The 27,814-nt window shown below is 41.0% G+C and overlaps 1 protein-coding gene across 21 annotated transcripts in view; it reads left to right on the top strand.

Moving 5' to 3' along the window:
- Ppfibp2 (PPFIA binding protein 2) overlaps nucleotides 1-27,814 on the top strand; it is a 148,603-nt gene that overhangs the window by 84,596 nt on the left and 36,193 nt on the right. For 12 of the 21 annotated variants that reach the window (XM_063256658.1, XM_063256659.1, XM_063256660.1 and 9 more), the window contains 4 exons: nucleotides 2,212-2,325; nucleotides 13,139-13,270; nucleotides 21,934-22,116; nucleotides 25,073-25,165. In XM_063256658.1, coding sequence (XP_063112728.1) covers nucleotides 2,212-2,325; nucleotides 13,139-13,270; nucleotides 21,934-22,116; nucleotides 25,073-25,165 — 522 coding nt within the window. Of the gene's footprint in view, nucleotides 1-1,861; nucleotides 2,039-2,211; nucleotides 2,326-7,154; nucleotides 7,331-8,003; nucleotides 8,859-9,736; nucleotides 9,920-13,138; nucleotides 13,271-21,933; nucleotides 22,117-25,072; nucleotides 25,166-27,814 lie in introns of those variants that run through there. The other 9 variants (XM_063256664.1, XM_063256665.1, XM_063256672.1 and 6 more) reach the window with 8 other exon arrangements.

The following is a 27,814-nucleotide window of genomic DNA, read 5'->3' on the forward strand; positions in this document are numbered from 1 at the left end:
ACCAGATTTTATAGCACAGATGTTTTGAGGGATGTGTAATTTGAAACACCATCCTAACCACATGATTAATGAAAAGGTATCCAGTTTAGAATTTTGCACCAAGCAATATGAAATTCAAACTTTTGAACCAGGACCTTTTATGACTGAAATAACACATTCCTATTTAAAGAGGATTATAGTTTAATGAAGAAGACGTGTATAACAATGTTCTCTTTAGCATCCATGTTTTTTTAAAAAAAAATCTGAATTCTAGAAAAATCTTTATCAAAATAATACTGATACAATTGGGAAGCTATTTACCAGCAAAATCAGAAGTTGACCCTGGTAGCTTCTGTTCTGCTGGGAGCTGTGGCAGGCTCATAGCAGCACTTCTGTGCTTGCTCCTGTTTCCTGTTCTGCATGGGCCATGGAGCCCATTACACCGATCCTTAGCAGCATATAGCTGCTTGATAAATTCAATAACAGCTAAACCAGACTGAATTAACTGGAACCTTTGGCTCAGAATGTTTCCTGCATCTGTTTGTAGGAGAACAGGACCTATTATACATAACAAAATATTTGTTTTCAAGATTTAAAAAATTTTATATCTTCATTATAATGTAATTCCTTTAAGGCATCTTTTTCCTGTTTCTGAATCCCCAACCCCTGTACCTAAAATTATGCCTAGCATTGGGGCTTCATTTACAGTATTAGGGCCAATATTGAGATTCCCAATGCCCCTGCAGTTCTGAATGTCATTAGTTCTGTGTGTCCGTTACACTGTGAAGTGTTGCTTGGGACCTTATATTATTTCTCGGGGTGCTGCCAGCATGTGACCCCAGGGCACTGTGCAACCATCTAGGTGTTAATCCTCACAATGGAATTAACCATTAAACTGCCTTCCCAACCGGAAACTCTGGGTTCCAGGGAACAGAGTCCCCTGCCACGCCCATACCAATCTTACTCATTTGGAAGTGGAATTAGTAGTTGAAAAGGTCAAGGCTGCTGCTAATCGTGTTGAGGACTGAAAAGCAAGCAAGAAAAATACCAAAAGCTCTGTAGTTTAAGATGTGCCAAAAAAACAAAAACAAAAACAGAAAAGAAAAAAGAGGAGCCTTGTTGATGGGGTTAATTGCTGGTTTACAGCCGAAAAGTTACTACTCCATGCATCAACTTAAGGAGTTTCAATAATTCATTCAGCATTTGGAAGGCTTAAAGTAGCCATGCTCATTTACATTCATGGCTTTTTAAATGGGAGCTTTGAAATTCATAAAGTTAATTTAAACAATCATAAATGAACTCAACTCTTTCATGCACCCTCTATCACTCTATTACAGACTGAGGAATAATTTAGAATAATTTGTATGTAAACAGCAATGACTGAAAAGTTCTCAATTTGCCATCGGTTAATATCTTTACTTTTAAGCAGCTACCCATTCCCTTTCTTCAATCTTCCTGCTTTGCTGTATTTTCTAAAAAAGGAAAAGACCCCCTGGAGAAGCCTGTTAATAGAGGTTATGAAATCCCTCATAATAAGTATCTGGTGCATAATTTAAATCACCTATTGTAACTGGGTTTTTATTAGTATTTCTAAGGGAATCTCAGAGCTCCTCAGTAAAATAACTTGTTTCTGCTGTGGATGTGCAGGGTGACTTCTGTGTATCTATGACTTAGAGTCATGTTTTGGCCTGTGAAGCAAAAAAAGCTTTCTGGAGCCAAGTTTTGTCAGTGCTAACACATGCCCTTTACGTCCCACATTCCTTAATTTCTTCCAAAACCTTACCTGATAGGTGAGCAGTTCTCACGCTCTTATGAGAGGGGTAAGGTCATTGGTTAATTTCCATGGAGGTTTGGACTGCTCTTCCCCATGAGGTGGCAGAAGCCCTGGCAAGCCAGGTGAGATATGCCTCAAGAGGTCTGCTGCCCTATTAAAGGAATAGGTGCAGGAGTCCAGCCTAGAGGCAGTGCTCAGCTGTTAAGTGCTTTTCTTTTGAGTCTGTCACGGGCAGGAACATGACCAAAGTCATTCAGGCAGTAGGTGAGACTCCCGGGTAAGCAGGTAAGACTCAATTTGGAGCTGCCTTCTTCCAAGCTATTTCCACCACCCTCCACTGACCTAAAAGAACAGCTGTCCCTAGCATGTACACATCTACTGCTCACCTGCTGGTGAGGGACTTCAGCGCCCTGAGCAGAGAACTTGTTCCTCCATTGTTACTTTATTTCCTGTAACAGGTGAGTGTCCTCACAGACCAAGTGGAAGCCCAAGGAGAAAAGATTCGGGACCTGGAAGTGTGTCTGGAAGGGCACCAGGTGAAACTCAATGCTGCCGAAGAAATGCTCCAACAGGTAAGGGCAGGTGGGGTGGAAGGGCATAGGGCTCAAAGCAGCTGTTATGGTGAAGTCCCTTTCTGAGCTCCTGCTTCCTTTCCCATGCCACCTGGAGGTGGGGTTGGCTGCTCTGTACGCAGTGTTTAGAGAGCAGGTGAAACCAGCCTGAACATTGAGGGCAGGGAAGGGCTGGCCCAAGCCAAGTAACCCGTTGAGCTGGTTAGACAGATTCTCAGGTTAGAAGATTCTCAGGTTAGACAGATTGTCAGGTTAGATTCTCAGTTGGCACTTTCTCTAACACGGTATACTGAGCTCAACTGGCAGTGTCACCCTCATCTTATCACAGGAGCCACAGTTTGACCGCCGGTGGCATTTGGAGTTTTAGAAAGTCAATTTGTCAGCTTATTCTCTGCCCCTTTCCTGCTCTCACTCCGTCACTGTGTGTAGTTTTATTTTATAAAAATAACATCTTAGCATAATAAATGTCAAAATGAAAAATAGCTGCTTTTGTAGCATTCAAATACTGTTCTCTCCTTGTTTATTTTTATTGCTGTCCTTATGTGTACATGTCACTTAACATGCCCTGGTCATAGAAGCATGCAATCTGGGCCTCAGGTTTTATAACTTCAATATCAAATCGTGACTTCATTTTAACATTTCTCTATGTAGTCATCTTTACTATCACTTACAGTGGTTTTATTGTGTGTGAATGTATCGTAATTGCCTTAACCATTCTTCCTCTGAATAGTTTTACAGTGCTGTAAAAAAACTGAAAATGAGTTTCAGTTACCACAAAGGAGTATTGAATTTTTATCACATTTTTTTCAGAATTATTGAGAAGCTCATTAAATTTTTTAAATTAAGCCTATTGGTAGAGTTAAATTATTCTTGCATTTTTAAGTATTTTAAAAATGAAGCCATGCTGGAAGTTCATATGTGTGCTTTTGAACTCCTGGTGGGACACTTGGCACATAAATGTTGCTCACCAGTTATTTAAAGAATAAAAGATATTCCTTAAATGAGTGGATTCAGTTAGATGACTGCCAATCATCTTTTCTCCCAAAGCTCTGTTTTTTTATTTGTTTGTTTTTTGTTTTTTGCATTGTCAGCCTAAAGTTCAAATGTTTCTTGACAGTATAGTAATAAAAGCAGGCTTTGAATTTTATCTTTGGTCATGAGGTAGATATCTTAGTTCTAGTGTCTGTTGGTTTTGAGTGCATTTGAAAAACAAGAGGTAAGTAAATATTTTTATGCATATGTATTCATAAAAACTAATTCCAACTGTCCAGAGAGTGTTGTTAAGGTGTCTATCATTTCATTACTGATTAATAAGTTACTCTCATCTTGGCACCATTTCATTTTCTGTTTAGATTTATGGCATTTGTCTTGATCATAATATTCCCTGAAAACTTGAGTAGCAACAGAAATTGTTCCTTTTCTTTTAATTGAAGCTTTCGTTGGAAGGCCCAAGAAAAAAACTAGCTGAGGAGTAGGTGCAGGGCATCTTCAGTGAGAGAAAAGCATTTTCACAAACAGTGCATACAACAGCCATCAACATTATATTTTCAAGTCTACGTGGGGTTTGTTTTTGAGGTGGAAAGGGTAAAGGATGAAGATGATGGTTGTGCTATAAAAAAATTTTAAAAGACCATGAAAATCCAAATGTGGAACCTGTGAAAAAACTGTCAGAGACTTATGTTTCAAGAGGGTGGTTGTCCGGGAGGTCAGAGAACGGTGATGTCATAATGCCTGAGTCATCTGTGCTCCTGGCCTGGCTTTTCTTCTCCACTGCACTCCGTCTCTCTATGGAGTGTTTCTATTCTGCCGTCAGAGTCTCTGGGCCAAGGATCCTGATGTAGGTGCCTACCACCACTTCTAAGAAGATTGATTGTTCTTTTCCATTATTCCAATGATGGCATTTGAGACTTTTTAAACGGTATTAAGCTCCATGATGTGTTGTGTCCTGCTTCTTTTAAATCTTCTTTCTTGTGTGCTATGAGTAAGGTACCAATTCACTTATGCCAGAGAGGTGGGTGTTGTGACCTCATATATTTTGGGTTATGATAGTTCTTTGTTTGCCACTTCTAGGTTTTAAAGATCTTGCTGAATTTGACCAAGTCACTTTGTGCCAATTAAGATTTGCTTTGTTTTCTCAGTCTTTCAAAGGTAAAATTTCTTGATAGATCCTGAGATCTTGATAGATCATGGACCATGGTTGAACCTCAATTCCCACCACACTGTGTGCTGGGCTTGTAGTGCCAGAGCTTGAGATAGTTGAGATCTCAGTTCCAGATCTCAGCTTTGCTGCATGTGCTGAAATCTGCAGGATGCTGTTTGTAAACACACTTGATTCATACCGATGCAGTGTCACCCCTATTTGAGTGTGTGTGCATGTCCTCATAACTGGGGTAGGCAGAGACTTGCCCAATTTGGCTAAGATATCCTGGGCTTCAGGGCTCGTCATTTCTGGTGGCAGCAACAAGAATGACTCATATCTTCATGGCAGAGAATGAAGGCAAACAGTTGGCTCTTTCTGCCAGGCTGAGAGACCATTCTGGCCCTATGCCATGCCTGGGCTAGTGCTCTGAACAAAATGCTTTCCTTGTCTGCAGCAGGGGTCCTGATTGCCTATTCGCACAGCACTTTCCCTGGGGATGTTGCTCCTGATGACCCTGCACAGTGTACCATGTCTGTAGGTGGCACCTATTATTCAACTCCTGTTGACTCTCCGTGTAGCTCTGGTACTGCTAGATAGTCTCATTTTTCCCAAGGAGCTAGATATCTAGAATTAAAGATTTGAGATGTCTTTCTAATACTGTAATTAATTTAAATTTTAAATAATACTTTGTGTGTTACAGGATACATGTCTACAGGTCAAGTCTGGCCTGTATATCTCTAATCTGAAACTTCTAGTCTATACTCTTATCTCCTTCACTGACTGGGCTAGCAGCAGGAGACTTGAGAAAGCCCCACCCTGATGAGCATAGCCCAAACTGTATGCTTTGATGGTCTCCATAAAGCCCACCAAGCTATGTCTCCCCACAGCTGTTTCCCTGACCAATATCATACTCCTTGCAGGAGTCTGCAAGGTGAAATTAGTCTTGGACCTGGTATCCCTTAACCTGGCCAAGCCCAGCCCTGGCACAGTACTGATCTCATAGATCAGAGCTTGTTTAGTCTGCACATGAAGGAGAGGACATCAAGACCCCTCTTGGGGTTAGACAGCCAAACTGGAACCAAGCAGAGTCAGCACATAGGCAGGAGAATATTCAGCATGTAGATGGTGAACACATTGAAGGCAAAGCAAAATATTGCTTGTTTGCAGCCCCGTGTCAGATACAGGGTGGGTTGGGGGCAGCTATGAGCACTTCACAGATTATGGCCTCAGATACATTGAACAGTCTGTATTTTCCAGGAGACCCTCCCCACTGAGAAGAGTCATATTCAGGAAATGTAGAAGGGAATCTTTAGAAAGGCTATAGTCTGAATCAGTTTTGCTAGTTCAGGATAATCTGGGCTTCAGCTCACAGTGCGGGATTCTACTTTCTGGTCCTTAAGTAGGTCTCTGCAGTGTCCAGCTGTACACAGAGGCCACTGGAACCTGAAACTCAGAATTGCACCCCAGGAATACAGGCATGGACCAGTGATCTCTTCATGAGTGGCTCAGACCAGGCCAGCAGCAGACTCTCTGGGAGAGGTTCCTGTGTTAGTTGGTATATTACAGGCCTTGGTGTTTTTTTTTTTTTTTTTCCCTTCAAAAATGGCCTCCATGGGCTTTCTGGGGTCTAACAGGTTCCTGTAAAAATGAGGTCCTCTGCCTATGATCACTGACCCCTCTCCAGAGGGTGCTGGTATCAAGGGAGATCCAAGTTTCTGCACAGAGCTGGCAGCCACATGGAGCATTTTCTTAACACTGGACATTTACAGATATGATCAACATAAAGATCAGAAAGTGTTCAGCATTAAAAGGAAGTAGGATGAGAAGGGGAGGGTATGTGGAGAGGAGGAAAGGGTGCAAACTTCCCTTTCTTTGTGGACACCATCCTGCTCTGGGAAACCCTGGACAACACAGACTGTGTTTCAGCTTCCCACCTGGTCCACAGCCTAAAGGTTAGACAACCTTGAGGTTCTGGATGCCTTTCAGGTGAGGTGTGTAGAGTGACAAAGGAGGGTAGTTGGGAGTCACTGGACATGAGCTTCTTTGGATTGACCACTGGCTGTTGATCTGGGAAGATCAATATGCCAAGTCTTCTTACTTGTAGACAATGAGAGTGACAACATGAACTCTATATTTCTCAATTTTACTATCATCTAGAGTTATAAAATAGTTCCAGTTACATTTCAAACAAACTATCACACAGGGCCATTATAAGTCAGTATACTGATTAGGAGGTTATGTAGCCTGAGGCAGAGGCCTAGTGTCGTCTAGCTGATAACAGAAGAGATATTCTGTCTCAAAGAGAACATTAAGCAGAACCCTGGCGCATGAGCCATCAGGAGCACAAATCTGAGAAGGCAAAACATTGAGTCATAAGAAAAAAACAGGCATTACCCGAATATTCCCTGAAACTCCCTCTGGGAGATTTATGAGACACAAATAACTAGTTTCTTCAAGCTTAAATTGAGTTTCTAGGGCACAGCGAGGGACTCCTTTTTACAGGTTCAGTGAGATGATTTGGTTATTGGAACAGAGTCTGGGTCCAGCTCAAGTTCACTGTGACTCCTTTTCTGCACAGGGTTACTCAAGAACTGGGATCCTCGGTGAGGCACAGGCTTTAGTTCAAAGGGCAGAGGGACATATTTTTCCTTTTATGTCTTCATGTGCCGTTCTTTCCTTTTGGTTTCAGATTGCCAGTCTGACTGCAGTCCTCTGTCATTGGTCAGTAATTTCCTGGGTCATATTCCAATACTTAAAAATGGAGATAATCACTTCAAGATGTGGCCCTTTAAGGAAGAGAGTATGTTGACAGGCAAATCTTTTTATCAGCTCCAAGCAGAACCTGAGCTTTGGAGAAAGGAAATGGTGGGTTGCTCTAAGATATAAACTTTCTTTCATCTATCAGAAAGGAAATGTGTTTGTCCTTCTGGAAGAAGTTAGTGGTGGTGGTGAAGAGAGGAGGGAGAGTGGTAATTTTTTCCACTGTTTTCTTCCTAAATCTTTATTATCCAGTTCCATGGCCCTTGATAGTAAGTAAAACAAACATTTCTATACCCCTTTCTCCTTCATTCCTGCCCTCTGTTCTTTAAAATATGAGCAACCTCCAAATCATTAGGAGCAGAAGGAAGAATGGTGCTTATGAAGCCTCATTCCTTAGCCATAGCCCACTGCTTCCCCACAGTCACCTGGTAGCTGCTAGACTGCAAGACATTCCCAGTAGGATCCTACCCTGTAGTCAGAGTGCCTGAGCAGGCAGCAGACATTGCCTGGCAAGGAAGTAGGTGCTCCAGAGTCCACTCTGGTCCTTGGGCATGTGAGCTGGGGGCCCATGAATGTTTTCTTTAAAGGATAGACAAAATAGTTTGCAGTCTCACTGTTTGAATGTCCACTTTGTATGCTTTAATCCTGTGACTTGAACAACTATTTCTAAGATGACAATATGTAATCTAGTAACTAGTGATTTCTTACTGATTTTTTTGTAATTCTGTATTACTTGTACCCTTATACTGTTTTGTTTTGTTTTTTTTTCCTTTAAATAAAAAAAAAAAAAGGGTAGACCATAAAGGCAGAGCAAAGGAGATGGAGTAGAAAAAAAAAAGAAATATTAGAAAAACCTAACCAGGGAAGATGCAGTGGAAGGGAGTAGCTTACAGCAAAAGTAGAATAGAATTGGTTAACAGATGAGCACTGTAAATTGCATCTGAAAGTTTGGACACTGAGGGCAGGGGATATGGCTCAGTGGTACTGCACCTGCCTGGCAAGTGCAAGGTCCTGAGTTTGATTCCCTGTACCAAAAAGGAAAAAAAGAAAATTTGGCCATTGACTCCCAGAAGCTATTTCTGTGCCCGACTTGGTAGAGGCAGAAGCCAGGTTGCAGACAGACAGACATTGTGTTGAATAATAATAGAAGAAGAGACATTAGAGGTAGACTATGCTGTAAGTATGGTTGTGAAGCAGAGAGAGAAGGGACAAAGAGAGACTTCACATACACACACATACACATGCGCGCGCGCGCACACACACACACACACACACACACACACACGCAGTATGAATGTGCCGGCAGAGGACATGGATGGGAGTTGATGGTGGTAACTTGAAGGGCAGACAAGGTTAAGAAAGAGGACTCTTTAGAATGTCAGAAATTTGATCATGTTTATAGCCTGAGGAATGGAAGATGATGGTGAGGGAGATTAAATGCCTGTCAGAACAGATGATTGATGATCCTACCCTAAACTAACACAGAGCTGGGTGGGAACTTCCTCAAAGGCAGCTCAGAGGTGAGGGGGAGGCTAGGGCTCGGCACACAGGAGGCATTCTGAGTTACCCGCTAAAGAAGAAATAAGACCAGAACTCAGAGGACAAAGCCAACGGCTGCTGCTTACCCATGAAGGTAACTTTAAGATTCATCAAATTGTGTGAGGATGCCTGAAGAGTCCAGAGACAGGAAGGTCAGTCAGCTGGGGCCATTCAGGAACAAGTTCTGGAAGCATGTATCCTTTGCTGTATACTTTTATATGCATTTTGGAAGCTTGCTGGGCTAGGGGACAGTTCTTAAAAGTGAAAAACTTAAGCAGCATGATGGCAATATGCAGTGTGGCAGATTAGCCTTGGAAAAGGACTGTGTGCTTGATTCTCTAAGACAGAGATTTAAGAGCTATGAATGAGACAATTTTGAAAGACTTTGAAATAGAACTTAAGTTCAATGCAATGATCTACTGGATTTTCATCTTTTCAGGAAATATGAAGAGAGGTTATTTGAGGAGAAAACAAGGCCATTGTGAAGTTTAGAGAAGATTTGGAATAGTCCCTGAAAAGAATCAGCCAGTGATGAATAAAAATTTTGCAGGGCAGTATTAGCAGGTCACCTGTAGTCAGATAGCATGAATTTCTATCAAAATCAATTGGCATTATTAGATGTCTCACTAGAGATTCTCAGGCCACAGGGAGAGGAAACCTAAACAAAAGACTATGAGATTTATCTGAACTGGGCTCTTTAGACAAATGATATCAGATCTGGGGGCTGGGTGAAGGATTTTTTGGTGCAGATAGGCCTACAATTGAAATGACTCACCTCAAGGTATGGGGTAGATAACAAGACAGATACTGCTTCGGAAAGGTGATAAACCAGGGAAACAGGGAATTATTAAGTAACCAGTAACCAGGGAAGAAGAAATTTAAGGTTGAGTGAACAAGTAGGGCGGTTGCAAGGTCAGAAGGTTGTGGCCGGAGGAAAGAATGTCAGAACTCAAGATCTTAGAACAGAACAAACATATTCTGAGTCAAGATAAAGAGGCAGGTTGTGGCTGTGCAGCTGAGAAGCTGAAAGGAAATGGAAGTGAAGCTTGTGGGAGCTGAAGTCACTGTGAAGCTGAAAAGTTAATGAGTGGATCCTGAACTGTGAAGTCATTAACAAAGATGTTGAAGCTTCTGAGGAGACAGAAAGCACCTCAAGTATGTAGAAAAGCAATTGATGAGAAGACAGATGCCTCCAGGGAAGTGGGAGACTGTCTTGTTCTAGATGTTTCGGGAGATTGTGATACCACCGAATAGCTCTCAGAGTGAGAGCTTACAGTGAGAGTAGACATGGATGATATGTGGAGATAAGTAGTAGTCAGAAAGCTGTCTTGAAGAAGGAATAGACATATTCTGTAAGTTGTGTTGTTGTGAGCAAAGTATTCTGCAGTTCAGATGACTGGAAAGAGTGAGTTGTGCTGTGCAGAATCCAGGAGTCTGTTTATGTTGGAAGTTGAAAGAGCAATTAAGGATGTAGGATATTTAATTCCTATTAAATTATGCATTTTAGAAATTCTCGGTATATAGTAGTATCTAGGAGCCTTGCTGGGTCTGGAGATTAGAAAATAGAGCTGGATTGAAAGAAGCTTTTGAAGGCTGATTCTTGTGTTCATGGACTAGGACAGTAATTGTTAATGACAAAGATGAGAGGAGATGATTATGAATGGTAGAAGCATATGATAATAGATACCATCTGGGAGAGAATAAGTAAAAGCTTTATTATTATTGAACTATAATAAGTTAATCAAGCTCAGGTTTCTAATTAAAACTTCGGTGTATCTAACGGGAATGTCTACTTGGACTGTTAGTGTGACCAATTCAAACACTGGCATGACTAATGGAAACAGCTATTGGAACCAATTACAGTATTATCCTCTTCACTTGGAACATTGGAATGACCAACTTGGTAATTAAAACAGCAAGAGGGATTTTTGACGATAGCGTAAAATAGACTCAGTTTTCAAGGCAGATGCATTCTGAGGCTTTTCTGAATTCTACCAAAGCAGTATCTTGAATGCTAATCTGTAAACTGCATGAATATTATTCTAAGACACTTGAGTTGACATCAGGGACTGTGTTTTTACTGGTCACATCTCTTGGTGCTGGAACATACATGAATAAAGTCTCATAGAGGCATTTTTTCCTTAGAATTCAGTACTCTGATATACATTATAGTTCATTTCTAGCTGTTTGCAATATTTTATGGTATTGTTTTCTACTAACTGTAATTTTGACTTCAACTTCTTTTCCTACCTGCTTTAATTTTTGTGAGTTTTTTTGTGATTTATTTTTTTAATGGAATATCCATTTTGTAAACTGTCTTAAATCATTTTTGAAACAAAGCAGTTAGGTGAAGGAATGAAGAGATACAGAGGATGGGGTGAGGAGAGAAGGTAGAAGAGGTAAGTTGTATTTGGGAGGATTGTATCTTAAGCTTTTAAATTCTCAACAGATCATTTCTGTGTGCCCTAACTCCTAAGGATGGTTTGAAAGGGCATTTCCTGGGCTCAGTGAATATTGATTACCTTTTTGACACATGTATTTTTTAAAATTTCCCCTTAAAGTTCTTGGAAGCTTTTTCTCATTTGGGAAACAGCATGGTATTTTAGATATAAATGAGTTCTGGAGTTAAGCATTCTGGTTTGAAAACTAACTCTGTTCATGATTAGCATGTGTCCTTGGCCAAAAGCTCTGTTTACCCTCTCCAAGCCTGTTTCCTCATCTGCAGAATCAGGAACTAATATTACTGCCAAATCCCTGTGAGGGTTTATTAGAAGATGATATAGTAAAAGCACCCAGAAGTATCTGGAGCCAGGAAGGCAGTCAACAAATCCAAGTTCTCTATTATGATGGACGCAGTCATCTACCTTACTTCTTATAGCCAAGTAGTCCATAGTCCTGGCGAGTACAGTGCTGCTGCCTCTGCCCTGTCAGCCATCTCCTAGCCTGGCTGGCTCAGGAAGGGCCATCCTCCTCCACCCAGCTTCAGGAAGGCGTGCCAAGGTGCTGAGGTTCTGGATACCTCCAGATTAGCCCATAAACAGTTTGTAGCCCACCTTGCCAAGATACTGATGACCTTTAAAGCCTGGAAAATCATGTGTTACAAATCAAACTCTGTCTGATGTGTTTTGATTCATGATCTGGGGACAGACAATTCTACATTAATGAAATTAGCGTTGTTGAGTCAGAATGTTGAGGTTACTATTCTGGTTACCAGAGTTGTGTTGCCCAAGAAGATAGAAAATGCTCAGATCATGGCAGGACAGTGTTTGTTTTCCATCTGTTCCCTTGGTCCTGTTGCTCTCCTTGTTGCCATGTGCATTTTCCTTGCTGCAGGATTTTCTCCATCCCATAACATTGCCATTTACCACTGGAAAAATTGTTAAGTTGCTCTGCACTTTGGGAGATGATTCTAGTTTTTGAGGTCCTTTTATAATTCTCTTGTTTGTGTTTAATAAGTATATATATTTATGGTAGACTTGGTGTCAAGGACCTGAAATAGCTGGTTGTAGTTCATCCACTGTTGTAGTGATGGCAGGACTAGTAACGACCTTCTTGGTATTGCCTAATGATCAGGAAAGAACAATCTTCTCATTTCTATCCGATAGTGGCCAAATTGTAGTTTTGGTTCAGCCCAGAAAAAAGCCCACATACTAAGACTCATGTATAATCAACCCAATAGATACTCATTGGATACCCACTATGTGTTCTAACCCCCATTCACTGTAATGCGGTGAATTACAGTGCTAAAGACTGGGCTGAACATTGATTTTGCCCAAGATGTCCTCTAGAAGTTTTGGTTTTAAGAAGTATATTGTTAATATAAGTTTTTGTTTGTTCTGGTAGAGAAGACCTGCTATTTTGCCTTAAAAATAGCAGTGGGAAAAGAAAGTTGGTTTTTTGAAAGGGTACGCATATGTTTTTCCCTGTTTGAAAATAATTAATCATGGTTTCTATGGGGAAACATGGTTTTGAAAAATGTAGGTCAAGCTGGATGTGGTGGTGCACACCCATAATCCCAGTATTGGGGAGATTGAGGCACGACTATCATCATGAGTTCAAGGCCAGTCCAGGCTACATAATGAGTTCAAAGTTAGCTTGAACTGCAGAGCAGGACTCTGTCTCAAAAAAAAAAGGGATGTAGGTCACATTGTCTTTCAAAGGTCAAAGGGTGATGTGATGTTAAGAGCTGTGTTATCCCAAGTGACCCAATGTAACCCAGGCCCATCTCTCAGACCCATGACTCATATGCAGCATTCTCAGTCCTGAGTTATGTAATACAAGACCTTAGATATGGCCTTATGTGATAAAGGTGGAGCTGGAGCCGCCCTTGTTGCTATTGTAGTTTATGACTTTGAAATTTGTTCTTGCTTGCAGGAGCTGCTAAGTCGCACATCTCTTGAGACCCAGAAGCTCGATCTGATGACTGAAGTGTCTGAGCTGAAGCTCAAGCTTGTTGGGATGGAGAAGGAGCAGAGAGAGCAAGAAGAAAAGCAGAAAAAAGCAGAGGTGAGTGTGGTACTGCTCTGAATTTGACCTCAGGCCATCTGGTAACCCAATGCCTGGCAGCTACTGGGCCTAGAAATATGTATGCACTAGAGACACAATGATCAGTTAGCATCAAGTTACCCAGTTCAGCTTTGGCTGCAAATTTCAGCAGTGCCCAAACCACTCAGTTTAGGCTCCAACGCTTTCTCCTTCCTCAAACTGCTGACAGGGATGGAAAGGGAAGTAGTAGTGAGTAAAGGATCTGACAGAACATGGAGAACACAAGATATTTTGAGAGAAACAGAGTAAAGACAGTGTGCTGGGTTAGACATTTCCAACAGGCTACCACCACTGCACCGAGGAGTTGAGATATTTTTTAACATACATTTCACTGACTCAGATGTAAGGGTCAGATTAAGGGTTATATGAATGAAACCATACACATCTTTTCTAAAAGAACTGGGGTGTGTGTGTGTGTGTGTGTGTGTGTGTGTGTGTGTATGCACCTGTGTGCTCCTGCGGATTGGAACCCAAGGCCTTTACACTGAGCTACATCCCTTGGGCTTTATTTTTTATTTTCATAAGAGTCATTAAGTCATTAAATTGTCCAGGTTGAGCCCAAGTTTGTGGTCTTCCTGCCTCAGCCTCACAGACTGTTGAGATTATCGGTATGTACATGCCACCCAACTTTGTTTTCTGTGCTCCAAAATCTGTTGGCTAGAGCATACCAGCCTCCTCTTGGGATAAATGTTTAAAGAATGGAGGCCTCAAAGAGTTGCAGTTCTTTATTTGAGAGAACATAGCCAATTTTAAACTTAGATAACCACCTTTGTGTTTCCCTACCTTTAAGTCCTTATATTCAAGCCTGAGATATAAAAGAAGAGAGATTTTAAGTTTAGAAAACGCTTGCCCATTTTCTGACCTATCTACTCAATAGCTCTGGGAACTTCAACATGTTATTAAATCACTCTGAGCCAGGGATTTAGCTCAGTGGCATGAGCACCTGCCTGGCAAGCGTGAGACTGTGAGTTTGATCCCTGGTACAAAAAAAAAAAAAAAAAAAATCACTCTGAATGTCAATTTCTTTATATATAAAATGGATGGCGTGGATCCATGTGTCTGTTTTTGTTCTAGTACCATTCTGTTTTTATCACTATTGCTTTGTTGTACGGTTAAAGTCTGATATACTGTTCCCTGCTTTGCAGTTGTTGCCCAAAAATACTTTTCCTATTCAGAGTCTCTTCCTGTTTCGTACAAATTTCAGTATTATTTTTATAAATCTGAAAAAATATGTTGTTGGTATTTTGATTGGAACTACACTGAATCAGTTTTGGAAATATGGCCATTTTGACAGTTTTGGTTCTGCCTATATTGGAGCAAAGGACCTCTTTCCATTTTCTGACATCCTTCCTCTTTGATCTCCTTCAGAGTACTGTAGTTTTCTTTGTAGAGGCCTTTCATTTTTTCTGTTATGTTAACTCATATTTTATTTTTCTTAAAGCGATTGTGAATGATAGTGTTTTCATAATTTCTTTCTCATCTCATTCATTGTTAGTGTACACAAATGCTAATAATTTTCATGTACTGACCTTGTATCCTGCTTTTTTGCTGAAACTGGTTATTAATTCTAAGAGCTTCTTGGTGGAGTTCTTTGGGTCTGTCTTCCATGTAGAGTAGCCTGTCATCTGAGTTCTTCCTTTCCTATATATATTCCTGTTAGATCTTTTGTTTAGATCTAGCCTACTTGCTCTGCCTAATACTTCAAATACTGTATGAATAACAGAGGTGGTAGTGGACATCCTAGTCTTGTTCCTGATTTCAGGGGTAGTGCCTTTAGTTTTCCCCTTTTTAGTATGATACTGGCAAGTGGCTTGTTGTAGATGCTTTATCATTTTCAGGTATTCCTCCCATAACCTGTTTTCTTCAAGGTTTTCATCATGAAGGGATGTTATATTTTGTTGAAAGTCTTTTCTGAATCTATATATGGTTTTTGACCTTGCTCCTGTTTATATGATGTACTGTACTTACAAACTTACATAATTCTTGTGTCTCTGGGGTAAAACCTACTTGATTATAGTATACCAGTTTTTTGATAATAGGCTGTATTCTGTTTGCTAGTAACTTGTTGAGGATTTTTGCCTTTCATGAAAGATAATGACCTATAATTCTCTTTTTTAGTTGGATCTTTATTCAGTTTTAGGATCAAGGTGAAAGTGGTTTCCATAAATGAATTTTGGAGCACTCCATCCCTTTCAATTTCTTTGACAGCTTGAGGAATATTGGTGATACCTAAAGGTTTTTAGGAATTCAGCTGTGAATTTATCAGGTACCTTGCTTTTTTAGTTGGTATGGTCTTTATTACTGAGTCAATTTCATTGCTTATGATTGAATTGTTAAGTATATTTATGTTTCCTTGGGTTAGTTTTGGTAGTTTGAAAGTGTATAGAAATTTGTTCATTTCTTCAAAACTGCATCTAATTTGTTGGAACACACTTTTTCAAAGTAGTTACTATCTTTTGGGTTTCAGCAGGGTCTGTTGTAATTTCACCTTTGTCATTGTATTTGTTTTTTTAAATTAAATTTCTTGGTACAATTTAGATATGCATAATGATCAAATTTATCCTAGGGAGCTTGTGCCTGTACACAATATATTTTGGTTCTTTTTTTCTTTCCCATTCCTCTCCCCTACCTTCAATCTCTCTTCTCCTCCCTGTTTACAAAGCTTTGTTTCCATTTTATCTTTATTTTCTCATTTTTTCTTTTCCTTTCCTTTCTTCCTCTATTTCCCCTTCTTTCTTTTTGAACAATTTCTTCCTATTTCACAGTATCTATTATGCATTTTGATTCTTACTTACTTACACTTTCAGTTTCTCACACCAGAGACACAGTGCAATATTTACACATGTCTGTTCAATTTATTTCACTTAAGAGTATGATCTCAAGGTGCTTCCATTTACCTAGAAATGTCTCAAACTTATTCTTCTTTATGCCTAAGTAGTACTCCATTGTATGAAAAAAACCATCTTTTTTATCCATTCATCAGTTGATGGGCATTTGGGTTGTTCTCAAGATTTAGGTATTACAAACTGTGATGCTATAAACATGTGTGTGCATATATCGCTGTAGTATGATGCTTTTAATCCTTTTGGAAAGATACAAAGAAAGGGAATGGCTGGTCAAATGTGAGGTCAAACGTGACCTCTAGTCCTAGTTTTTTGAGGAATCTTCACACTGATTTCCACAATGGTTGTACCAGTCTACATGCACACCAACAGAGGAGAAAAGTTCCTTTTCCCCTACAGCCTAAAAGTAGAAAGAGTCAACTCAAAGCCACTTAAAAAAGAAAGGGGAGGAGATATAGTTGTTGCGCTATACAACTTGGTAACAAAGTTTAAAAGTGCAAAGTTTAAGAATTATAGTATAACTGGATCAAGATAATTTAACAGCATCACTAGAAATCAGTCTTACTGTCTCTTTTGGTTCTGTTTTAGCCTTTTCTCGGCTTTCCTTCCTGGAGACAGAGATGGCCATCAGTAGCTCTACACTGATGTCCTGGCAGCCCCTGCAGAGATAATCTTTTTCAAAGGTTCCGGCAGAAGCACGGGGATTGTATCTCATGGACCAAATTTGCATCAAATGCCTGGTTCTGTATTGATCACTCACTGGCCTCACAGGTGGGGGGGGGGGTGTGAGAGAGCCATCCAACTGTGGAAAGATGCAGAGTGTAGAGCCAGGGTAACTCACTCACTTTATAGGGAATTCAAGAAGCAAAGAGCCCTCCCATTGCTGAAGTCTGTGTCCTATAGCAAGCAAAGGACTGCTTTCTTTTTCTTTTTCTTCCAAAGGAGTGGGTTTTTTTTTTTCTTTTGTCTTTCTGAGACATTGTCTCGCTATGCAGTTTAGGCTGGCGTTGAGCTCACTTTGTAGCCCAGCCTGGTCTCGAACTCACGACAGTCCTCCCACCTCAGCAACCCGAGTGCTGGGATTACAGGCGTGAGCCACCACGCACGCCTGGCTCAAAAGGAGTATTTTTACATCTGGGTTATTTTGCTGTTATTTTCCCTCAGGTTGCATGAGGCACCATCAACTAAGATTCTGGCCTCTGCACTACCAGATTACAGCCCTTCCCAGTTACTAGTACAAATATTAGGTTTCCATGTGGAAGAATTTTGTGGGCTGCTCAAACCTGTGATAAACAGTGAGCAGTCTTATGACCTGAAACAAATTCCGCATTCTCATAATTGAACATACTGTTTTCTGGTGTGCTCAGAACCTCTCTGCTTCTACAGCTATCTGGAGCACAGGGCCTTAAGCCATGAGTGCTGCTTAAGCCACATTCTTGTCACATGATGGAAATGTTTGTTTTGAGTTAGGTATTTTGCTAACTCAGGTCACCAGGGTTTGTAATTGTGTGAATAAAGAGAATGCTACTTCCTTTCCTATATTGCTGTTGCTTTTTCCAGTGAACGTAGTTAGTGGAAGGGCTAATTGCTTGTGGTTTGGAAAAAGCAGGACCTCTTTTTTTTCCATAACCAAATCTGAAATAAACTTCTTCAGTGTAGCTCAGGCTTTATCCTCAAATGCCATTTTATGCTTCAGTGAAATGAAGCTGCTGTTAACAAAAACACTGCAGACTGCTCCTGCCCAGGTCTGATCATACCATAAGCCAGCGTCCTGCCTGTGGTTGAGCTGTGGAAATGATTTACTGGTGTCATCCTAGAACTGAGGATTTGAAAGTACAGATTTCTTGATGGCCAGCACTGTTGGTTGGTACTGGCCCTCATGAGATGTTGGCGAATACCAGGTTTCTGGTTTGCTGGCTCTCATCAGTCTTTTGCAATAGTTCTGGGTCATTTCAGGGTACCCAAGATTAACTCCTGAAAATTAGTGCTGCAGGAGTAACTGACATGGAAAGTAAACACTAGAATTAGGATGATGGGACATGAAAAAAAGATCCAGAGACAAGGGAAAATGTCTTTGTGACACTCCAGATCTGAGGTATTTCAAAGGCATGTCGATGAGAAGGATCTCAGAGAAGACAGACTGCGTTCCCTATAGATGAGAGGTCCAGGGCACCTGAAGCTGGATCCCATTGTGGGACCTAATGGATTCTGGGACAGTTGTCAGAATAGCCTATTAAGAGGGATCAGGGACCCAGGAGTCATTAGGAAATGGAATTATCCCAATTGTTGAGTTACATGAGTAGGGAGAGATCTTGATAGACTCACTAGGATTTCCTGGAGAACATGGAGTATCCTACAACCCAGGTGGTGATACTGACATTGCTTCTTTCTTCTTATGGTCTGGACTTTGGAAGGGAGGGATTCTGATTTCTGAGTTTGAGCTACCAAAATGGTGGACTTGGGAACAGAATGAGGGCTGGGAACATTGTATTTGCTCAGAGATAGGCTAGCCTGATGAGGAGACTTTTATTATCTTTGCTTTTGTTTTATTCATTTACTTTTTAAAATTAGTATAAGTAATATATTTCTACAATTCAAAAATCAAGCATTCAAAAGGATCAAGATATGAACAAAGAGGTATTTTAGGAAAAGAGTCCACGCCCTTCCAAACCAACAACTGAAATGAAGCAGCAATTAACCGGGACAACCAACCGGGCTCTACAATTCCCACTTACAGAAAGTCCAAATGATTCCATGGTATCCCAAGGGAGATTAACAGGGAGAGGTCAAGATCAGAGGAAAAAGAGATTTAGAAGACAGATCATACAGCCAGCTTTCCTACTGAAGAGTCACAGGTCCACAGTATCAGAATTAGGACAAATTCTGGGGCAGGCTAGAACAGTCCCATGTTTGGTGTCAGAATGTGTGGTGGATCCTTTAGTAGAAATGGAAATTAAAGCTAAAGCAAGAATTTATATGGAAAGAAAACTAATTAGAAAGTAAAAGGGAAGATAGGAAAGGATTCCAGCTTGGGTGGCTGGAGGGGGCATACTCTGTTACAAGGATATATCGTGAAGGTTCTGTACTTGTCCTCCAGCTGGCAGTCAGTTTGTTTTATGTCTCCAGACACAGTTTTCCTTAGTTTGTACAAGTGCACACTATTCTAGACCATTGTTTTTTTTAAAAAATATATCAGTCTTAGAGTTCTTTTCAGACCAACTACAGGAAACAATAATAACAACAAAAACATCCTCATTCATATTTTGGCTGCATATTTTCTACTTTGTTCTAATATATTTAACCAGTTCTCTCTCTCTCTCTTTTTTTTTTTTATGTCTTTTTTGTTTTTATCGGTACCGGGGATTGAACTCACAACCGCACACTTGCAAGGCAGGCACTTATGCCACTGAGCTAAATCCCCAGCCCCTAACCAGTTCTCTTTTAATGGATGTTCAAGTCATTTTCAGTTTTTCTCTTACCCATACTACTATAGTGACTTGTCTTGCACCTTTTATAAGGCTCTTGAAATGGAACTGATAGATCAAAGTACATGCCCTTGAAATTTTGACACATTTCCAAACTACACACTATACATAATAGTGGCTATATTCTCACTGCCAGCATTGTTTTTAAGAGTGCCAGGACAGTATTCAGCTGGGTATGAAGGAAGGAGAAAATTAATAACGAAGGATAATTGTGAACAAGTTTAACAGGTAGGAATAGGAGAGAAAGACTGTGGGAGGTACCTAATAGTTTCATCTAGAAAAGATCCCTAAAAAAACTTTGATGATTGGCAAAGCAGGATTAATAAACAAAGTTAACAGAGATTACCACACAGAACAGCCTCCTAAATGACAGCTTCAGAAAATGACATCTCGTTTTCATGATGCATGACCCAAGAATGGAACAGTGTCAACTCATGGGAGGAAAACAGACCTGGTAAGAGTGGAGATGGGCCAGTCTTGGCTATTGAAAAAAAATTATGAAGCTGAATGGAAGTGTTGTGCCTAAGGATAGATACATATCAGAAAACCCACCATGCAGTTAGGGAGAGTTAAGGGAGAGGGGCTCATGAGTTTTGGGGCGTACTAGAAAGGTCACACTGAGCCAGGAGAGGAGTATGTATGTATTTCTAATACACTGATTAAGAGAGAGAGGAGATGGTAATGTAGGGAGTGGAACAAATTATTTCGATAATTTCTCTCAAAATCTCCTGCTGAATACGGAAGTGTTTGAAAGTTTTCTTGTATGTATTTTTGTTTCATTTGCTGTTAGTCTACTTAGAGGGTAGAAGACAAACTGGGAAAACCACTATTATAGATCCACTTTGGAAGCAAAGAGAGGAAACTAGGTTATGAAATAGAAATGATAGGTGTTTTGAGAGTAAGTGAGCATTCCTCCTTGAAAATCGAGGGAAGGGAAAACTAGGTGTAGGCAGAGGTGCACTTTGAAAGCTTAGAATTAAAGAAGCTAGTGAGATCTAGAAGACAAGACAGCTCAATAATAGCTTCTGAGAAAAAAATTTAGCTCTGACTGTGTCATCTCACAAATAATGCCAATAAAAAGGAAGAGCTTCATAGTACCTTGAGAGAGACTAGGTTCCAAAGGGACTTGTACAAAAGATAGAAAGGACATTCACTAAACAAATAAAAGTGCACCTGCATACCCAGTATTGGAAAGGGGAAACCCCAAAGCACAATACTGAGTACAATAGAAAGCCTTTTTAAAAAGCGTGTTCTTAATAAGATCAAAGAAATAATGGATTTGTTTATTCCAATATGTCTGACAGATGAAACAACCTAGGACAGCGGTCCAAAACCTGAGAGTTTTAAGAAATCAAAAAAATCAAATGAATTTCTAGATAACAAAACAAACTATCTGCTTCTTGGTTTTCAACGTGGCAAAAAATGTTACATGAGTTTTCTAAAATCTGGCCTGTTGCACTTGAGAGGAAACTTCTGTTGTTTTACAGGAAACCAGAAAACAAAGTCATGTTCATGTCCACTAGGAGTTCATCCATGTCCACTAGGAATTCAGCTGCTTCATTGTTTGGCTACAATGTGTCTTCTAGCAGTAGATAGGTAGAACACTTTGGTGAGGTGGGATAGTCTCAGGGAGAAGACGGGAAAATATAGACAGAATGCTAAAGCAGAGCTGTGACATCTGGATAAGGTTGGGGTCATGTATAAGTGCCATATAGGCTACCTGTACATGGGTGCTGACATGTTTGGGTATACAGATCAGGGAGTTGGCATGGGTAGCATGGGTATGTTATGAAAAGGAGCTGTGTCTGTCTGTGTGACTCTGTAATCGCTATTGTCACTTCTGTGTCTCTATTGTTACTTCTGTGTGGGTGAAGAACTGTTCTAGACTCTGAACCTTGGACTGGGGATTTAGCTCAGCGGTGTAAGCACTTTCCTGGCAAGTACCAATCATGAGTTTGATCTCTGATACCAAAACAAACGAACAAAACAATAGACTCAGAACCTCCAATTCTGACATGCAAAGATTGCCATTTAGTATGTCACAAAAGAGTTGTCAAGGGTTTGTTCAAACTCTAAGAGAGGCTCATGCATGGGATAGGCCTTGGAAAAATATTTTGACTTTTGGTTCCTTTGCAGAGAGCAGCGAGAAATGCACAGTGACTGTGTTATTCTCTCCTGATGCTTATCCTCAGCCAACTTCCTATTTTTCTTCTTCCTTTCCTCCTTCCCAGGGAGTGCTGCACCTGCCAACTGACTGACCTTGAATGCCTTCTTTCCTTTCTCTTCATTCCCACAGTCGGTTCTGAATGTGATCAGTGAGCTGCAGGAACAGATGTGTAGGCTGCAGCTGGACATCCACAGGCAGATTCAAGAGCGCCTGGTGCTCAGTAGGGACCACCCGGATGAGGTGGCAGCCAGTGACAGTGCAGCCGAGTCCCTGATCTGCAGCCAGGACTGTGCCCCTGTTGAAGGGTCACCTGTAGGAATCACACTTAAGTATATCAGAGCATGCATGTGTGGGGAAGCTCACTGGTGGGTGGCTGGGTTTTCTCCTAACTGAAACAGAGTGCGGTGGCTTAGCATGGATCTGGTATAACCTTGGAGCAGAGCTGGGATTTGCTGGGTCCTTCTGGGGTGTGGGCTGAGCTCTGGGACCTTCACTCAGCAGGATCTAAGCAGGTGAGCCCAACCCAATGACAGGTGGTAACAGTCATCTCCCTTAGGGCTGGGAGGTGTGTCAAGGCAATCTGGCCATGGGGCATCTCTGCACAGGGGAGTCTCAGAATTTGCTTCCTAGGCATATGATCCAGACACTTATTCCTCTTATTGGGCTGGGGGATTAGATGAACCTTTATTGCATGTGATATCTTTTTTTTTTTTATCGGTACCAGGGATCGAACTCACAACTGCATGCTTGCAAGGCAAGCAGTTATGCTGCTGAGCTAAATCCCTAGCCCACATGTGATATCTTTTAAGAAAAAAATAATATCATGAAAAAAGAATCTTTTCAATTTTATGTTTAAAGACATTTATCCCGGTGAGGAAATACAGCACGAGTTTCTATTTGCTGTCAACAATGAAGTCTTCATCAGAATTTCCCTGACATAAATCCTCCACGTTAGGGTGATTTCATAGCCTCTGGGCCACATGCCAAGGTAGTCACAAGATCCTTGAGAACACAATCAGTGTCCCCATCATGTCCCCCACCTGCTTGGGCTGCAGTTACTTACACTGTCCTGATTCAGGGCCTGTCGCTATCTCAGGACAAACTTAGTAGTGTGACAGAGACGTCTATAGTAGGACAGAATCCCCAACTGCTGTTCTTTATAGATCTTCAGGCAAATTCCTAGAAAATGATTCTCAATCTGCTACAAGTAAAAATAGGTGATCAAGGACTTGAAGTGTAATGATGCAAATCATAGATACAGTGACCTCCACTTTGAAGATTTATTTTTTTAAACAGGCATCAATTTTTTTAAACAGGCAACAGATGTGCAAAAATGCACATCTCAGGTAGAAGGTGATCTTACCCTACAAAATTCCAGTGTAAGCAATGTCACTTTAAGATGGATTGGCTCAGAATGTAAAGAATCGTGGGCCAGTTAAATAGTGACTTGAATTTCAGGTATTCCCTCATCAATAAATAATATGTAGCTACTATGTACCAGCAACTGCTGAATGATCAGAAGCTAGAAGTTACATCAAGGGGATTACAGTATAGGTAGAAAACAAGCCAATAACAATTATGCAAATGAATATTTGATTGCAGACTATGAAGGAGACACACAGAGGGCAACAAGAGGGTGCAGTAAAGGGGCCTGGTATAGTGTGGAAGCCAGAGTAGCTTTGCTCAGGGAGGCCTAAATGATGGGCGGGAAGTTAATTTGGCAGACAACTTCAGAAGAGGGAATAATGTTTGGGAAGACTGAGTAGAAACTAAACACCATCCCTTGTGACTAGAGCTTCACCTGGGGAAAAGAGATAGGCAGGGAACTGGGATAAGTCAGACTGGTCCAGTCATGTGTTAAAGTTTATGAGCTTTGAGGAGCAGGAAAATACCATGATCATATTTGTGTTTTAATTCTATGGTTTGTCTGATATTGTTGGGGTCAGTATATTCAGGAGAGGCAAAAGACTGAGGCACTGTTCATTGAAGAGGCTGTCAGACTACCAACTCCCATTGCTAGACCAGAGTCATGGTGCTAGGGTTGAGGGGAGAAATGAAACATTCAGCTATTTTCTTGGAGATGGAGTTGATAAAGTAATTATATGTACAAGGGAAGGAGGAGAAAGAAATCTCAAGGATGACTCCTGGGTTTTTGGCACAGAACAGTGGCTGGATATTCCATTTAGTGAGGCAGAGATGACTGGGACAGGAGGTGGGAATGAAGAATTCCATCTGGGGCATAACAGCCCTCAGATCTAAGTAAGAGGTTTGTTGTATGAGTTTGCAATTCAGAAAGCCTATGGGAACAATGACCTTCATGCCAGCTCTTCTGATAGACAGCAGGACCAAGGTCCCATTGAAGGACATTTTTATTAAAGATGACGGGCATAGTGATATTTTCTTAGTGGGTAGTTTAAAAGCAGAGGCCCTAGAGTCAGAAGATACGGGCTCAGAAGATATGGGCTGGAATTCCAGCTCTGCCACTGTATAAATACAAGCAAATTGTTTAACCATATCTTCCCCAATCACTGCCTCCCTGCTATTCAAACAACACATTCAGAACTTACAGTCTCGTCTGAAAGCCTTTATAGTAGAGCTCCATTTTAACTTTCCAGCCTTATCTCACCCTGTTCTGCTCCAGCCCAATAGATTGTCTCCCTTTCTAGTCCTTAGCTTTACTCTCACTCTCACCTGCATGTTTTTGTCACTCTTCTTTCTTTAACCCAGTCCTCTGAGCTGGGATGCCCATGCTGACTGCTAGCATTTTTTCCTCTGAGTGTTTCATGCCTGTCCTGCTGCTATCACATCTTCTGTGAAGCCTTCCAAGATGATGAACTTGCTCTTTCTTTGGCATGGAGAGATGCTCCTAGTTAGCCTGCTTCCCACAGCCTTGTCTGCATCTAAAGGGAAGAAGCTGCCTCTTTTCAGCATCTCTGTTCCTCCCACTCCCAAGCCTTACCTGTCTGGTTCTCTGCATATTACAGACATACCCTACAGATGGCACAAGTGTCAGAGAAAGGGGCAGGCGGAGCAGACTGTCAAAAGAAAAGGCTGTTTTCTCTCTCATATGCCTGGAACTTCTGTTGTTTTTAAACGACCACACTGCTTTTCGTGAAACACAGACCACGTTTAAAGATCAGAGCTGCCATATGGAGCCTGCTGTGATTGCTGCTGCCCCTGGCATTTCTGAATGAGTTTGACCAGCTGTGGAGACCCAGTGCAAATCTTTTAATCATCGCTACTTTGTCTTTCTCCTTCTTCCTTCTAGGAGCTACTTCAAGAGCTCAAGCATCTCAAAATTAAAGTGGAAGAGTTGGAAAATGAACGAAATCAGTATGAGTGGAAGCTGAAGGCCACTAAGGTAAGGGAGGTTGTGATGCTCGTGGAGGTTCTGTGAGTGGACTCAAACTTGATTTCCAGCAACCTAAGTTTGAAAATGCAAATCAGTCCCACTGTGCTGAAGTCCAGCTCCACCACCCACTAACTGTACAAATTCAATCAAGTTGTTTAAACGTCTCTTAAACGCACAGCAGCGTCCAGATTGTGCAACAAACAGTTGGATCTAGGAAGGCTCCTTATGCAGAGCCTGGGAGAATGAGCTACAGAGATGTGGTAACTGCGTCAGATCTAGAAGGGGCAGTGAAAGAGTGAGAAAATGGATGAGCCACTAAGCAAGCTCGTGACAGCCCATGAGTGATGAGTTCTATAGCAGATGGATAGCAGCATTGTACTGGGTGATAGTTTATAGTTAGATATGAATGCATTCCTAAAATGATGCAAAATTTGACTTATTTTTTTTAATCAAATCATATTTCTTTTAAATTCAGGAGCTTTCTATGTAAAAGACACCAAGAATAAAATCTTTCGTGAAATAAATTTCTTCCTTCTCTCTTTATTTCTTCCTACTTGAAATGCAGGTAATAAAACTAGTGGAATGAATTCAGCCCAGGAATTTATTTTTTGTCCTACATATTGAATTTAAAAATGTCAGAGTAACTGTCATGTAAACATTGAGAAATTTGACATGAAAATACAGTTAGGCTACTTTTAGTTTTTAAAGGAATCTGTTGTCTACAATCTATTTCAAAATAACTAGGAAAGAACAAAAGCTCCTATCAAATAGAAATGATTAATGTTTGAGGAGATGAAAGTGCTTATTACCCAGATTTGATCATTACACATTGTACACATGTACTCAATTACCATATTTACGCTGTACCCTATAAAGATGGGTAAAGATTATGTTTTACATTTTACTTTTGGTAGGGGAGAAAGAGGGAAGCTCTCAACAAGCCAGGAGCCGCTCTTGGTAGAAGGGGCCCACGCAGGCATCCTTGCTTGGGGTACACACCTGCCCTTCTCTGAGGTTCCTACAGTGACTCCCACAGTGTTACCAGAGGTCTCTTTCAGGCAGTTTTATTTTTTGCCTCTTATTTATTTTTCTTAATATTTCTTGCTAGGATGCTCCTAAATTCTAGTTTAATTTTTGTCAACAAGTTAATTGTCTGTGATTATAAAAATAATCCTATTACACAGAATTTCCAAACCATAAAAAATTCAAGGAATCAAGAGCACTCAAACCAGCCAGGAGCCACTATTGTTTATATTTTCTTCTGGGTTGGTTCTTTCTTTCTTTCTTTCTTTCTTTCTTTCTTTCTTTCTTTCTTTCTCTTTCTGGGTCTCATTCTTAATTTCTGGTGCTAATCACCTATATACAATTTTATATCATGCTTTTCATTTAAAATTATATTGTTAAAAGAAAATACTGAACATACTATGCATGCTATATGAGGTATAAGTATAAAGCAGTCTGTTTAACTATTCTACAGAAGATGAAACTGAGGCACAGAGAGATGCGGTAACTCTCCCAAGACCGTGTAGCTAACCAGGACAAACCTGAGCAAACTGGTCTGTGCCCAGGCCTGCTGTTTCCTGCAGGCACCTTATATATGTTGTGCTTCACAGTCATCTGTGCTGGGAACTTTGCTTTTTTGTCCAGTAGCTAAAAACCTTCCCTCTTGCTGCTCCACTGCTGTGAGTGCTGCTGTCTGGTGAAACCTTTGAAGTTGTGTACACCACCCTCAGTTATAAAACCAAACAATCTTTTAAAATTGCCCAAGCTTTTTGCCTTGACATGTAGATGCTAAGGATTATTTAATAATTACCAGGTGTGGAGTACCTCCTGCTTACCGGAGCTATTGAGATCTTTGTACACTTTTCTCATCTAATTCATAAAGTAACCCAGTGGGGTGTGTTTTAATTTTTGATTTTGCTGGTAAGGAAGGAGGGACTCAAGAGTGCCTAAGGGAAGTTCAGAGCGGGGCTTTTACATCAGCTTGAGTCCCCAAAGGGAAATCCTGCCCTTTTGTGAAAATTCTCCAGTTTTCTGCTTCAGCCTTCTCGTTCCCAAAGGGGCTTTCTCTTTGATTTGCTATAATCATAAAGTGTGGTCTCTGGGTTTAATGAGATGCTTTCAGGGCCCAGAGCCCCTGTCTCTGTTTGCCTGCCTGCTTGCCTAACTATCTTCGACCACTTGCAGTGAAGCTCTAGTTTCCATGGAACACTCATGGCTCTAATGGTCAGGGAGAGGGCTTCTGGGCTCTTGCTGGCCTCCCTACGTATGGGCACAGATACCACTCTGAGGATAACAGAGTGCTTGTGGTTTGTATACATTGGCACTAGGGAAGTTGGGTTGAGTCTTTGGTCTGTAGTACATAACAGATGACCACACCCAAGGGGTGGGCCTCAGGTAGAAGGGACCTCAGAGTGCCAGGCTCTGGGCTCTGCCTCGTAGGCCCACATCACTGAAGTCCAGCTGTGGGCCAGCAGATAAGTGTCAGGTTCCTCACACAGACCAGCACCCACCTTGTCTGCAAAGAAAGGGAGAAATGAGCAAGAAGATGTGCAATGAAGCTTAAAAGATTATTTTTCTTGAGTAGTCCGGCTCTTGTCAGCATGAGAGGCATTAGGGTTGAGTGTTGCAAAGCTCATTTTGTCAGAGGCTGCTTAC

Source organism: Cavia porcellus, unplaced genomic scaffold, assembly GCF_034190915.1.
Source record: "Cavia porcellus strain 051 isolate PalLab524CR breed Dunkin Hartley unplaced genomic scaffold, mCavPor4.1 scaffold_9, whole genome shotgun sequence".
NCBI lineage: Eukaryota > Metazoa > Chordata > Mammalia > Rodentia > Caviidae > Cavia > Cavia porcellus.